This window comes from Hippopotamus amphibius, chromosome 2 (assembly GCF_030028045.1).
Source record: "Hippopotamus amphibius kiboko isolate mHipAmp2 chromosome 2, mHipAmp2.hap2, whole genome shotgun sequence".
NCBI lineage: Eukaryota > Metazoa > Chordata > Mammalia > Artiodactyla > Hippopotamidae > Hippopotamus > Hippopotamus amphibius.
The window spans coordinates 31,684,263-31,700,792 of NC_080187.1; the positions used below are offsets into that span (position 1 = coordinate 31,684,263).

The following is a 16,530-nucleotide window of genomic DNA, read 5'->3' on the forward strand; positions in this document are numbered from 1 at the left end:
TGGACCCTATTTCTGGTCACTGGTCTGATGCTTTATGTCTAAATTATTCCTCAGTTGGCGTCTGGGTGCTGATAATAGTATCCTCTAGACTTTAAAGTCCATAAAAGTAAAGACAGCATTGGCCTTATTTTACTACTATAGTCCCAGTAGTCAGTACCCAATGACAGGCGCAAAACAGATACTCAACTGTTCGTTAAGTAAACTGAATGTACCACCAGTCTAGCCCTTATATTTCAGTTCTCTTACTATAATATTCCTAATCTCCGCAGCAGCAGCAGCAGCAGCAGCAGCAGTATTATAAGCTACACTTACTGTTTACTGTGTGCCGATGCTCTCTCTATATATAATGTTATTTAATACTCACAAACCTTGCGAGGTAGGTGGTATCGTTTTCATTGCACAGAAAAGTAAAATGAAGCTCCATTCTATCACACAGAACTGGTAAATGCAGAGCCACAATTCCAACAAAGGTCTGGATTCCCTGTGAGTTGCAGTGACCTGAACCCCAGACCAAGGTTTTGGACCTTGTTGCCTGCTGTTATTCTTTCCTAATGTCAAATGCCCACATTTGCAATGACTACCTGTCCCTGGTTCACCTTTTTTTACACTGGGCCATTTTGCCTGAGCTGACTGCTCTCTTGAGCACCATATGACCACATATCTTCTATAGCCACAGCCTTTTAACCAAAGTCCTCCCTCCCACAAGTCTACCAGTGACAGTTTTAAGCCCCAGAAATTGCACCTGGGCAGGGTATATCTTGTATGTGTGGGCTGGGAAAACAGAGCTCAGAGAGTGAGTGGCAGCTAAAGGCTTTCACGATTACCAAGGGTCAGGTGAGAGAAACCAAGTATAACCATCCACAACAAAAGGTAGAAGTGGGTGGAACATCGGTGAAAGAGTTTAATTAGATGGAACATGAATGGGAAAAAATGCATGATTGAAAGCCCAGCACACGAAGCTTGAGTGATTGCCACAAGCTGACCTACTTTGCCCCTGACTTCTCTTTCTGGAAATTGGCCTGGGGTGAAAAAAGACTGAGTTGGTTCAAAGAGTACCTACTACGTGCACGTGTCTGCTCTTTCCTCTGCCTAAAGACATGTATCTCTGTATCCCTGGCCTGACATATAATAGCCTGTCAACACTTGCTTTGTTGGATGAAAAAATCAGCCAGTTGTTTTTGAGGACAGTGTATTTGAGCCAACACTTCCTCCTAAAACTGAGCCTGTCTACCAGTGTCTGCTGTGTTTCCATGAGGGAAGACCAGCTTTCCTCCAACTACTGCAGTGAAATAGACCAAACCCAGCATGACTGGCAGTAGCATGCCAACTGCACCATGTATCCATGATCCTGCCTGCTGAAGCATTCATTGTATTCTGCTACTCTTATGTATTGTTTCATACATCACTCACAAATCCTGAGAGATGTATCCTAAGATCTTTGTTGACACTTTCATACATAATAGTTGAAGCCATTGTAGATTATAGTTTCATCCATGAATTTCAGTAGAATCTAAATGAAAAATTTGTGACCTTTTCCAGATTTTCTTATTTTACCAAACACAAAACTGATGTCGTTAATTATACCACTGGCTTTCTTTGTTACATTGTTGTTAATGAAGAAACACAAGTCTTATTATTTCACAAGAGTCCCTACCCATGGGAGGATGAGGGAAGAAAACGGCTGAGGAGTCGTGTACACGCGGGGCAGCAGGCTTGGCCCCCTCGCTGGCTCCCGCGTGCCAGATGCACAGGGCATGTCATTGTAACCCACACCATGACACATCCTAAAAGGTCCTTGATTCCATGTGTCTTTAGGATTACTTGCAAATAACTGGAGCTATAAATTTTAAATCTACAAATGTCGACTCTACTGCACATTTTGTTCTTACTAAGTGGAGGAACAGTATAAAGTACTGGCCAAAAGCACAGGCTTTCAAGTCTTACAAACTTAGATTTTGAACCCAGGCTCTATTTCTTAGTAGCTGTGCAACCTTTGGAAAATTACTCGGTCTTTCTGAGCCTTATTTTTGTCATCTGTTAAAGGAGGCTAATTATTGTAATCACCTCCTGAGGTCAGTGTGAGGATAAAGTAAGACAATGTGCAAAAAGCACTAGGGCCATTGGTAGGTATTAGATTTTCCTTTGTATTATTATTATTGGATTACAATTTCTGGACAGGAACTGTGCCTTATGTTTGCCTGAATCCCTAATGCAACTGTAAAAACAGTTAATTTATTTAAAAGCCTGGGCTTCTAAAGGAATAAGCTTTAATTTTCATAAAGGAAAAGACTTCTATATAATATAGGTCAAATGAGGTGTGAGGTAAAGAGAAAGAGCAAACCTCCTGCAGCCTTCTTGGCTGAGGAAAAGCAATAGCAGTGTAGGAAGCAGTTCTGAGCCCCGGGAACACCTTTAGCAATCAGCATACTTAGGAAGGGAAGGGAATTTCATCTCTGTTAAAAGTAGTGGAAATATTATGTTCACTTGAGCTTTCTGAGCTTTGGCCTAGAAGTCAAAACTAAGTGGGTTTGCTTGCCCAGGAAAGAGCTGAGAGAATTTCATCTTTTCTCCACTCTTAAAGTAAACCCAGCTTCATTACCTCTTTTCTTCTGTCAGGGAATATCTCAAAGTGTCTGGCAAGCTCTTTAATGCAGCCAATCCTGTTTTTGAAACTTTTACTGATCCCCAGAATAGCTGAATCTGTGCTCTAGGGAAGAACAAAGATTGATGGGGGATCTCAACTGGCACCAAAAATTCTTTTAACTCATGAAGTGACGCTGGATCTGGTTACCAAAGAAAGTTTTTTGGTTTTGGTGGATTTTTTTTTTTTGGTGGGGGGGTGCTCTGTTGTGAATATGATGTTTTCCAAATCAATAGCCACTCCCATCCTGAGATGGAGTTGCTCTTTTCCTGCTAAGCAGTTGTTATAATTGGTATTTGTAAAAGATATCTATTGTAGGGACCATTGTGTGAAAATAGAAAAGAGAAAGGAAAAAGAGCAATAGCAAAGAAAAAAATTGCAGTCACTTTAGCAACCATGTCCAACATGATGACTTAACTCTAAGAAAATTGTAACAGCTATCACTTACTGGGCCCTCACCTTCCATGCACTATCACATTCTCACATTTAATTCTCTAAATGAATCTGTAAGGTGGGAGGTAGTATTTTCCTCGTTTCAGAGATGAGAAATTTATGACTCAGAGACACTGAGTGACTTGTAGAAAGCCACATGGCTTGTAAATGACGGAGCCAGAAGTTAAGGATAGGTTGCTAGGACTACTAAGCCATAACCACTGTACTTACTGTCCCAGAAAGGGAGAGAAAAGCTCAGCTGATTGAAGGAGACAGTGGTCCAGCCAGCAGGGACAGTTTAGGATTTGAGCAAGAACATTGAAGACACTACAAAAGGGGAGGATGAAGAATCAAGTGGAGTAAATTGATACAGCCACTATGGGGAAAAGTATTCAGGTTCCTTGCAAAACTGAAAACAGAGTTACCGTATGCCCCAGCAATCCCACTGCTGGGCATATACCCAGAGAACACCATAATTCAAAAAGACACATGCACTCCAATGTTCATTGCAGCACTATTTACAACAGCCAGGACATGGAAGCAACCTAAATGTCCCTCAACAGATGAATGGATAAAAAAGATGTGGTACATATATACAATGGAATATTACTCAGCTGTAAAAAAGCAATGAAACTGGGACATTTGTAGAGACATGGATGGACCTAGAGACTGTCATACAGAGTGAAATGAGTCAGAAAGAGGAAAACAAATATCGTATATTAACACATATGTGGACTATAGAAAAATGGTACAAATCAACTGATTTGCAAGGCAGAAATAGACACAGATGTAGAGAACAAACATATGGACACTAAGTGGGAAAAGTGGGGAGGGTTAGGGGGGAATGAATTGGGAGATTGGGATACCAAATTGTACGCTCTAAATATATGCAGTTTATTGTCTGTTAACTGTATCTCAATAAAACTGTATCTTAAAAAAAAAGAATACATTTGGGAATAAAAATGTAAAACTGAAAAAAAAAAAAAAAAGAATCAAGCAGAGGGAATATAGAAACAGGTAGGGGCTCCAACCATTTATCTGGGACTAAAAAGATAGTATAGTCAAAGAAGAATGCATGGTCAAAAGGAAACCACATTTTTAGTTATGTGTGTATTTTCTTAAATCAGTATTTATGTTTACCTGTATATAGTGATTAATCATTTTTATATATATCCCTTATTTTTTCTAAAGTCCCAATTAGAGAGTGCTTATATAGTACAAATACATGCATCCACCTACCCTACTAATCATAATTATCACACTTTTCCTGGGATACTCTTTTCCCTTTCCTAGTCCTGCTACACGCTATTAGTTTCATTTACAGTAATTTCCATGATTTATAATTATATAAGTGTTTGTCTACTTATCTGTACAGTGTCTATCTCTCACCCACTATATAGACAACAGGAAATTTTTTGCAGAGTCTGGCTCACAGTAGGAGCTTAAAATTAATTTTCTTGATTAAATGAATGCTCAGTCAAGGGTTCTATTTCCTGATTGGTTAGTAAAGTGTTCTTTATATTTTGTGAACATTAACTCTGTCAAATTCATTGCAAATGTTCTTTTGTTTCTCATATTCCTTTATTTTTTTATGAGATGTGTTTAATGCTATAAAGTATACTGTAATATTTAGTTTAATGTATTTCTCTTTATCATTGTGATTTCTGAGACATTTACCTATTTGCTCTATCTTTTAATGATTTGACATTGTACTTTTAACTCTTAAATAGTCTGGAATTTATTTTTAACATATAGTAGAATTAGGACTTTAAATGATATTTATTTTCCCAAATAATCTATTTTCTCAACTCCTAACTTCATATGTATTTCTTCCATACCCTTTATAATTTTCAGTGTATAGTATTCAGTATATTAATATAGTACATTAAATCAGTGTACTTCTTAATGTACATTAATATCTGTTCTATTTATTTACCTGTTAATCCTTTTGATAATACTTACCTGTTTTAATTATTATGGTTATATAAAAATTGCATTTTCTGTTGTGTTCTAATATCTCCTATGGCATGGCCCCTCTATCATTTTTATTTTTCGAAATTTTCTTACTATTCTTGCCTGGTTTTTGTTTTTGTGGAATTTTAATCTCTTACTAGTTGTAAATCCACTGTGCTCCATAGCAGCTGAAGCAATCTTCCCTTACACAATTGAATAAATCTCTGACACTTCTGCAGTTCTCTGACACTGGCAACTGTATTGCCATCTTGGCAACTCCTCTCTCCTTCCAACTCTGCACTTGACTTGTTGAGATTTCATTCCATGAGTGCATTTCAACATGGCCATTCCCCAACCACACTTCTTGCCCATACTTTTGGGAATTTCAGCTTCCAAAATAATGTAGAAGCAGAGTATGATATGGGTATAAAACCCTAAAAATCAATGGAGTGGAGTGACATGTCATCTTGCCTAGAAATAAAAATTCAATTCAAAGTCTAGGAAAATTACATTTGAAAATACCTTAAGTTAGCCAAAACATAGAAACGACCTAACTGTCCATCAAAAGATGAATGGATAAAGCAGATGTGTGATACACACACACACACACACACACACACACACACACACACACACACACACTGGAATATTACTCAGCCATAAAAAAGAATGAAATCTTGCCACTTGCGACAACATGGATGGATCTAGAGGGTATTATGCTAAGTGAAGTAAGTCAGATAAAGACAGACAAATACCATATGGTTTTACTTATGTGTGGAATCTAAAACACAAAAAAATCAACAAACAAAACAAAGGAGAAACAGACATAGATAAAGAGAACAAACTTGTGGTTGCCAGAGGTGGGAACGCGGGTTGGATGAAATAGGTGAAAGAGACTGAGAGATACAAACTACCAGTTATAAAATAAATAACTCATGAGGAAGTATTAGACAGCTTAAGGAATATAGTAGTCAGTGGTACTGTGATAATTTTGAATGGTGACAGATGGTTACTAGACTTATCATGGTGATCATTTCATAATATATTTGAAGGTCAGATCACTGTTGCACACCTGAAATTAACATAATGTTGTACAATAACTATACTTCAGTTTTTAAAAATTACCTATTTAATTTGGCATATATGATTTTGTGTGTATAACTGTATGCAATAACATATTTATTACAATGCATAATACCTATATACAATAGTCATATGTAATAAAGAGTACACTCAGAATAATTAGAATTATCAGTACTATTTAACTTCATTTTTTTCTCCCCCTACCTCCTTCTACTGAGCCTGTATATTTTAATTTATATAAATTGAATGCACTTATGAAGCAGTTTTCACTATCAGCATGGTTGAGAGAGTCTTCCTGATTCTTAAGCTGTTTTACTATTGGATCTCTGATTTAGGAGATAATGTGGAAAGTTTTTTTTTTTTTTAATTATGCCTTCTTTCAGGCCATGGGTTGTTCTTTTGCAAACAGCAAACTATATGTAAGGCATAGATTTTGATTCTCAGTTTCATTTCATTGATCCTGTTTAATTTTTGTCCCAGATTTTGATGAAAGTTTTACTATGTCTTGAATTTTTTATGTTTTCATATCTGTGTGTGTGTGTCATGCACACACATGTGTATGCACCTTTCCCTTTATTATATTATATGGAGAGAAATTAGATGCTGCATCTGAGGCTGCTAGATAAATACAGTATCATTAGATGTTTATAAACTATTATTTTAATAAATACTTATTTGAAGAATTGTGTTCCTTAAATTTGTGTCAGGATTAACTTCCACATCTAGATTTTCTTAATAGAATTGTTTGAAGGGATGACTGTGATTATAGGATTAATCATTATCCCTGGGAAGGGGGGCCTTCATTTTACTCTGTCTCTGTCTCATGCTAGATGCATTTGTTGCTCTGGTGGTGAATGCTCAATGTGATTAGCTAATTGTACTTTCCTATTTAGCAAGTGGAGAACATTTTCATCTCTGCCTGCATTAGAACATGATCCTCACATACTGATTCAATGAATCCCTCTGTAGGAAGTGTATGGATGGGACTTTGTTCGAACTGGGGGCAAAATATTGGGTCTTGAAGCTCTACTGGAAATGGTTTTCCTCTCTTGTCTTTCAGTGACAAGGTTATGGTCATAGCCCAGGAAGAACAAAAGAAAATTCCAGTTGATAAATACTATCTCTGGTTAACTAATAACTGTGCTAGAAGAGATGGTTGAGATATAGTCCTTATCCTAAAGAAGCTTCCAGTCTAATGTGAGAGATAAACACTTGACCAGATAACTAACTTACTGTAATAGAGGGATGAACAAAATGACACCCTGACACAGACATGAGATGGTTAATTCTGCTTGGGCAACAGTCAGAGGAGCAATCAAAGAAAAACCCAGTTCCCCACTGCAGGAAATCAAAAGGGCAAAAATACTGTGAGAAACAAAGATCAGCAGCAGAAACAGTAGCAAATGGAAGATAAACTAGTTTCTGGAAATCTGCATGGTGGAGCTGAGTTCTGAAGGATGAGAATGAACACAGGCAAGTACAATCCCAGGTGGAGAATTCAGCACCTCAAATTCACATAGATGTGAAAATGCTCACGGTGACACAAGAAAAATAAATTGTCCACTATGGCTTGTCTTGGGGTGAGTGTTTGGAGTGTTTGGAGGTGAAGTTAAAGATTAGGGATGGCCTCCTATACCATACTATTGATTTTGAAATTTGTCCTGTGGGTGATTCAGACGTTATGGTACAGAAGAATGATATGGTCATATTTATATTTTAGAAGGAAAACTGGCAACAGAATAGGGAACTGAGGCCAAGAAAACAGTTGGGAATAATTTGTTCCTGCTGGCTAAATGTAAAGCTTGCCTTCCATTGCTCGTTGATTCTGGGAGAGGGTTAAGGCAGAGGAGGAAATAACAAAGAAGAAGGAAAGGAAGAAAGTTAAATGAGGACAGAAAGAACTCTCTGGTGCCATTTATATTCATCAATAGTAGGAGTGAGGAAGTGAAGCTACTGTTCCTTTATCTTATATGGCATCCTAAGCCTGGAAACAGGAACTATCTACTGGATACTGTCTCCTGGTTTCTTAATACCCTTCTCTCTTTGCCTCTTACATCTGATTTTGTCACTAAATTTTAATTAGAAAGAAAACAAACACCTTTTTTTAATCACTCTTCCCATCATTACCAACACTGGCCTCCAGTTTAAACCCCTAGCACCTAATCAAAATCCTGCAGGGCTTATTTTCCCTCTCTCTTTTGAATGCTACCGATAGGTGATCCTCCAAAAGCTCTGCTTTTACCATTACAAGTCCTGCTCAAAAGCTTAGTTTGGAAGGACAAAAGTCAAATTCTGAAAATAACTTTTAAGACTCCCTCCTACCTACCAATATGATTACTCTCGTTTACTGTCTTTGGTGATAGTTTTTCTCCCATAAATTACTTTGGAATCCTCACTCCTTATTCTACACATGTCAGAATCCTTTTAACCCTTCAAAGAATTCAAAGTTCAGCTCAAAATCTATTTCTTGTCACACACTTTTTGGTGGGTAAAGGAAGGCCACACTTCTTTCCTTTTGTACAAGGGCATGAAACTTTACTGAGAAAGCCCTCCTCGCTTTTCTGCTTATGTTATTGACCTGAGTGTTTGGCAAGTTCTCAAAAACAGTTCAGTGGTCTGATTAGCTCCAAAATGGAAACATATTTAGTTCAATTTGACCCATATCTATTGCACACCTACCTTGTGTGAAGCATTGTGCTAACCATCCTCAGGATGTCAAAGTTAAAGGATAAATATGTCAAATGTCTGCTCTCAGGAAGAACAATTAGCAGATTTATTCATTAGAGGACTATTTCCACTTCACCTATGTGATTAATAGTTTGTGATTTTTCAAATAAAATACTCTTCTTTCATTGAGTTGGTGGTTCTATAAGTAGATGAAATTGTGGTGGAAGTTACGTAAATGTGTTTAAATGGCACACATTTCACCTTTCACAGCAAGAATCCAGTCTCAGTAGATACAGAAATGCAATCAAACCTTCAATATTAGACGATGTATTTAATTTTTATGAGTATATGGTTAATTATTCCACATGTCAGTGTATTTAGGCTGCTGTAACACACACTGGCTAGCTTATAAGTAACAGAATTTCATTTCTCACAATTCTGGAGGCTGGAAGTTCGAAATCAGGGTCCCAACATTGGTGGCTGCCTGCCAGCTTCTCACTGTGTCTCGCATGGTGGATGGGGTGGGGGAATTCTTTTGAGCCTCTCAGACATTAATCTCATTCCTAAGGGTTCTGCCCTCATGACCTAATTTCTTCCCAAAGTTCCCACCTCCTCATACTATCACATCAGGGATTAGGATTTCAACATATGACTTTTTGGGGAGACATAAACATTCAGACCATAGCACCACATATATTAGATGTGCCTTCCTCAGGGGCTAGAAGTTTGGGAGACTATAATGCATCCTTTTTCCATACCATCCTTGATGCCTGCACTGTTTTAAGATTTTTCTGTTAGTAGTTTTAAAGGGAAGCAAAAGTAATTTCTTTCAATTATTTCACCTGACAGGAAAATTTAACAAACGAGTTAAGAACAGGGATAGTTAGAAATGGGATGCCTAAAGGGGACTGTCTGTAAGGAAGTAGACAAGCCTGATAAAAACTTAAGATTAAATATATAGTTGTGTCGGCTCTGACATTTACATCAAGAACCATCTGCCCTCTGGTACTTTGAGCAAAAATTATGAGGAAATCAGTTATAAGGAATCAATTCCATTAGACAGGAAACACAGCTTTCCAAATTATGGGAATTTTATCCCAGAGGCACTTGCATATCACAGGGAAAAATAAAAGATTAAGCCTCATAAGAAAGCAAAAGTACCCTATGTTATCATCTTTGGCCAATGCTTTCTAATTCTTCTTTTTCATATCTTTAAATACAGAATCCCCTTCACCTCCAACTGAGTTTAGAAAATTCATTAAGTTCTGATGCTGATGTCACTGTCTCAATCCTGACCATGAACAACTGGTACAATTTTAGCTTGTTGCTCTGCCAGGAAGACTGGAACATCACTGACTTCCTCCTCCTTACCCAGAATAATTCCAAGTTCCACCTGGGCTCTGTCATCAACATCACCACCAGCCTCTCCTCCACTGAGGACCTCTTGAGCTTCCTGCAGGTCCAGCTCGAGAGCATTAAGAACAGTACGCCCACAATGGTTATGTTTGGCTGCGACATGGAAAGTATCCGGCGGATTTTCGAAATTACCACCCCGTTTGGGGTAGCGCCCCCTGAACTTCGTTGGGTGCTGGGGGATTCCCAGAATGTCGAGGAACTGAGGACAGAAGGTCTGCCCTTAGGGCTCATTGCTCATGGAAAAACAACACAGTCTGTCTTTGAGTACTATGTACAAGATGCCATGGAACTAGTTGCAAGAGCTGTAGCCACAGCCACCATGATCCAACCAGAACTTGCTCTCATTCCCAGCACGATGAACTGCATGGATGTGGAAACTGCAAATCTCACTTCAGGACAATATTTATCAAGGTAGGATGCAAGGCCTGGGTTACACTCCCATTCATAGGACTGTGATAGGAAGTAAAATTTCCCTGTCTATCCCCTTTGCAGAAAACGCATGATATATGGTGGGGAACACTCAGTCCCGCTTTTCAATTCTGGTTTAGTCCCATACTAGCTGTGTGCTCTTGACAAGTTATTTAAAAACTCTGAGCCTCAGTTTTCTAATTAGTAAACTAGGATAATATTAAATAGCTTGATATATTGTAATAAAGAAGCCACAAAATTATATATGAAAAGTACCTAACACTGTGCTCAGCTCGTAGTAGATGCACAACAAATGTTTCCATTCCTCCTCACTCTTTCCTATATCAACAGACTTGGACAAATCTCTCTAAATCTATACAGAGAAAAAAATTAGTCATGCAGGAGACAGACTTTTCTCTCTACTCCCAGGTTATGATGCATAAGGCAGAACAGAGAAGTGGTTAAAGACGTAGACCCTGGAGCCAGATTCTCTATGCTTGAATTTTAGCTTTGCATGACTTGGTCAAGTGATTTAACTTCTCTGAGCCTTGGTTTCCCATGTCCTATATCCATTTATGTAAAAAGGATATAATAGTAGATCCCTATCCATAGCGGAGTTGTGATAGATAGATGATTGATAACAGGTAAGTAGGTAGCTAGCTAGCTAGCTAGCTAGACAAGTAGATAGATGGATAGATAGATAGATATCTTTTTAAAATTAGCTATCTTTTTTGTTTTTCCAGTTCCTCAATCTGGTTCAGAAGCTAGAATGAAAAACCTGTTTAAGTTAAAGAATAATTCATGCTATAGACATGGTTTTCATGATCCCCGGAAAAAGGAGAAATCCTTAAAGGGTATTTTTTTTGAAAAGGACTGCCTATGGTCAGAGAGGCCAAATCAGAGAATTACTGCTGTTTCAGAGAGGAAGGCTTAGCTATAGTCTGGCCCCATTTTCAGGAAGTCCTCTTGGAACAGGGACATCTGACTGTGTATTAGAGCACAAGGCACCCGCATGGTGTCTTGCCTTTTAAAAGACATGAACATTTGAGGAAAGGTCAGAAGGTCCCAAGCATTTTACATTTAATTTCACTTGTATGGATTGAGCACCTACTATTTTCAAGGCAACATGCTAAATGCCATATATACGGCAGAGTTTAAGCATAGCCTACACAATCTCTAAAGAATAAAATAAAATATTTCAAAATTCACTTATTAAGAATCTATTAATGATAAAATTAGGTGTTCTATCATCATCTGAACTTTCCATTTTTCCCATAATGTATTTGAATTTCCTCAAGATTAGAGTCTATGAAAAAAAAAAAGTCTATGCATGTTTTATTTTATAGCCACTATCCAGATTTAATCTACTATTTTTGAACTAGCTCATCATTGAGGCTCAGGATTTTATCTGAGATAAGAAACATCCCCCTTCATAACAAAAATATAAGCAAAGGCTTTATTTATAATTTCAAATAGTCATTATTTTCAAAGGACAATCTTAAACAGTAGACAGGAAAAACTACTTGTGAAAATTATATTACGTTATTTAATGTCTTTCTGTCTCATATAAAATGGAGAGCACAAGAAAAATAATTCTGTTTGGATCCTAAAAATGTTTAGAAGCTACAGAGAGAAATATTTGTTGACTTGGGTTATATGTACTATTGGGGTTCATTCTATCAAGATCAAACTGATTTCTCTGGCTCCTCAAAATGTAATTTAAAGTCATGTGCCTCCTTCTGTAAAGATCCCATGGCACTTTGTACATGAAATTATATGATGGCATTTAGCCCGTTCCACCATCATTATTTGTCTATATGTCTGACTTCTGAACTAAAATATAAATTCTACTAAGTGGAGACACTTATTCAATTTAAGTTAATGCCTAGCATATAGCAGCTACTTAACAGACATTTATTGAAATTAACATAGAAAGAAGAAAAGGAAATTTTATATTATACTTACATCCTACACCATCTGTTGCTCTAGAAGAATAATGGGTGGTTAATAGATAAATAAAATTTTGTCTAAATTAAAAACATAGGGTTTTCTTTCTTTTTAACTTAGCTAGATACCATCTGGTTTTCTTCTTTTCCTTTTTTTTTTTTTTTTTTTGATGGAATGTTAGTTTAGTGGATAACCTCTGCCCTTGTGGCTATTTCCACATGTTTATTCCATAAACTTTGAAAGTTGTAAAAGAAGAGTGTGAGGTTTGAAGCCTGGCAGCAACTCACAGTGTATACAGGTCAGCAACAATATTTTCATCTCCATGGATGTGTTCGAGAATGAACTCAAAGAACTTTCAGGAGATATGCCTAGGACTTCTTAAACTCCCTGAGGAATACAGTCAAAGAGAAAGTTTCAAAGTGTTCAGGAAAGGGTCAAGAGAAGTGGGCAAAACCCTGGAAGGAGTCTTTATAATGAATAACTGAAAAGCTGCCTTAAGCTATAAAACATCTGTGGATTTTTCACCATCCTTATTTATTTTGTTGAATACAGTCTTTTAAAAAGTTAGTTTTTCTCAGTCCATAAGTCACATCTGCATATAGTAATTTTATTAATTGTTCCTAAATTTTGTGAGGCCAACCCTACTTCCTCACTGCATAATGAAAGTCCTGAGGATAATGAGCCGTGAATAGCGAGAGTCAGAGTTATGCAAGCTTTCATTTCTCACACAGTCATTTCCAGTTTATGCTGACAGAATTGTTAACACTTTAAAATGTTAATGGAATCACCAAAAACATAGCTTTTTCAGCATAGGCCTCTGGATTAGAAAAAAATCATTTCTCATGGCAGACTACATAGACATAATTGCAGGTAAAATGGATTTAACTCTTCCTGGGTCCCCACATGCCAGAGCAAACATCCATCACAGCTAAAGGCAGACAAAACCACCTGGGGGCCAAGTTCATACTTAATCTTTAACAGTTTATCTGCAAGTTGTTTTATTAAATGTTAATTACTTGAAGCAATGGTATCTGATATACTATTTGGCAGTAACTTCACAAATATATATGCAAAGGTGTTTCTGTGCTGTCAGTGGCTATTTGTTGAACCAGGGTGAGGTAGACAAAATGAAGAGATGCATCCTGCCATTTTGGAGCTGACAGCCTAGTGCATGAGGTTGAAAAGTAAGTAAATGGTTACAAAACAAAGGGATACGTGATCCTTAAAGATAGATATATGTCCAGATACACAGAGGAGGAAATAATTAGCTCTTCTCAGAGAGCTGATGATAAGGAAAACACACTGGGATTGGATCTTGATAAATGAATAGAAGTTTTCTGGTTTGGAGCAAACTCACAGGCACAAGAAATGGCATATGCAGATTCACCAAGATCTGAAAGAAGTTTTCTACAGTTGGCGCATACATTGCTTATGACGAGAATCTGACATGATTCTGGAAAAGTTACTAATTTGATAGTATGCCACACAGGGCCATTACATACATCAAGCTAAGGAGTTTGCATTTTATATGCCTATTGGATGTCACTTGAATGGCAGAACATTAGCCATGACATATTTATAAAATCATAATCCTGTAAAAAATTAACTAAATATAGTAAGATAGCATAAAATCCTTGAGAGTAATCTTTTTTAAACCATTAAGATATAAAAATTGTTTTTATTTCTCAAAATTGGTTTTAGCTTTGGCCACATTTACTCCCTTATCTCATTCTAAACACCAGACTCTAGTGAAAATGAATAGGAGTTTGAGGACTTGCCTGCTGTTCTTAGAGTTAGGATTTCCCATGCTTATCTGAAGGCCCTAGGTGGTAATGAATCTATGTTCCTGGAGAAAGAGCCCCTTGAGTTGCTCATAGCCTGATCAAAGGCAGTTATCCTTCCTTTAGTAATTCCAAGAGCCTAGACGTCGATAGACGCATTGTTCCCCTTGGCCTAAGAAGTCCCTGATCTTTTAGCTAATTAATCACAGTCCTAGTAGTTATTTGAGCTTCTCAGCAGGCTTTGGAATCTTGCCTTTCTTCTTTGAATAGCTTCTGTAGTGGGCAGTGATTAATTCCTTTATTCATCCATAAACATATGTTGAAGCTTACTAATAGTAGGCTAGGACCTTGGCTAATGCTAGAGAAACAAAGAATAGAAAACGGGGGACGTGCCCTAGGAAGCTTACAACCCCCTCCTTTTGTTCTTTCGCCGAGAGACAATATGCTCCTCCACTTATCTATATTTTTTATCCATTTTCTTTGATCTGGCTGTTTGGTTGTCATTCCTCCTTGAGACAACACCCATTCTACTAGTGATTATCCTCTGGCATTAGCTAGCATTGCTAGGCCTCCTCCTCAGTTGTCCCTGAAAAATGGTCCAGTGTGCTGGAGAGACTCTTTCCCATCCAGGCTGTGTTCATCTTTATGCTTACATGGTCAAGAAATACCAACATTCACTGGCCTTTCATTAATAGTAAATATTGCTTTATTTATTGATTCTGCACATACTATTCAGAACATATTATGTGCCAGGTATTATGAGGCACTAGGAAGCTTCAGAAAAAAAGAGTAAAACAAATACCCATTCAAAAGTCCCAAGGTATATTTTAATGATGGTCTCCATCCCATTCCTGGATACTAGAAGAGTTCCAGAAGAACTTGAGACGGTGTAATGTAATTCTAATTTGGGGTATTCACATTCACCTTTATAATAATTTACTGGCATTATTACCCTGGCAAAGTTATTTAATCTGTGGAAAATTTAATTTCCTTAATTATAAGGATTTCTACCTTGAAAAGTTAAGTGGTATGCCTAAGGTATAAAGGTTAGTACTTCATACAGGAAGATTTAAACTATCTAAATCGAGTTTCAGGCTCTTTCAGAATTAATATAAACTTTCCTTAATCAGGATCCCATTACTTTGTAATTCATATTCTTTCAGCCCAAAGCTGTATAAATCAGGAGGTATGATTACCCATGTATAAGTGTTCTTGTCCTGAAGACCTCTAATGAGCCAAACTAGTTAGCCTGTGTGTTTCAACATGTACTCAAAAGAAATGCAGTTGCATTGAACCTGGAAGCCAGGGGTTGGATGATGTTAACACTGATTCCTTGGATCCCCAAGGAGAACCCATTGCTGTGGGGTGACCTAGTGTGTCCAGCTGTTACTCCCAAGTTAACTTTCTCTGCAAGGCTACCAAGGAGTCAGTACTTGTAGAAAACACATACGTTGGTGTCACGAATCTTAAGGACCAATAGTTAAGGTCTGTGTTTCCAGGTGTTTACAGTAGGAACCCCTGTCACTAGAATAATTTGGCTAAATCCTTAGAATTTGCCTCTCCATGTATGTCACTTAAGTCATGCCAAGAGCTGAGTCTAAAATTTTCTTTAAGTCATGGGGGCCTCACATAAGGAACAGTGAAAGATGTATATTCCCTTAGGACCCTATTTTGAAGAATACAGCTTAAATTTGCTTAATCTAGCTTCCAGAAGGTTTTAAACTGGAAATTTCCCAAATTAGGAAAGCTTCCAAGCTTCTCTTTGCCTGAGTGGAAATTGTGATTGTATTCTTTGTTGACTTTTTACTTTTTATGCATCTACTATAAAATTTGGAAATATGTCAAAAAAGAAGGGCAGTATTGCAGCTGTACTCTGAATTCCAGGTCTGTCCCAGGGCCACTTTCAACCTCCAGTCCCTATAACCCTTTGGATGGATTCTTATCTGGCAAACACTACATAGTGTTCCATTGCCAGAGCTATGCTAAGGGAAGGGATATCAGCACCTGGACCATTGCTGGAGCCAGATCTAGAGAGCTGAAGGAATTAAGGTGGGGTATTACACAAAGCAACAAGGAGCTGTCCAAGGGATGGGCACAGGCCATAATTGTGGAGAAGAGTCAAGGTTTACATCAAAAAATGAAGGGAAAGGAAAACAACCTCAGCGTATGGAACAAATCTAGCTACCATGTGGGAGAAAAACA

General features: G+C 37.6%; 1 protein-coding gene across 1 annotated transcript in view; it reads left to right on the forward strand.

The window, feature by feature from the left end:
* Positions 1 to 16,530, forward strand: part of GRIN3A (glutamate ionotropic receptor NMDA type subunit 3A) — a 152,302-nt gene that overhangs the window by 34,174 nt on the left and 101,598 nt on the right. Inside the window, exon 2 of the mRNA XM_057722448.1 lies at positions 9,999 to 10,603. Coding sequence (XP_057578431.1) covers positions 9,999 to 10,603 — 605 coding nt within the window. The remainder of the gene's footprint in view (positions 1 to 9,998; positions 10,604 to 16,530) is intronic.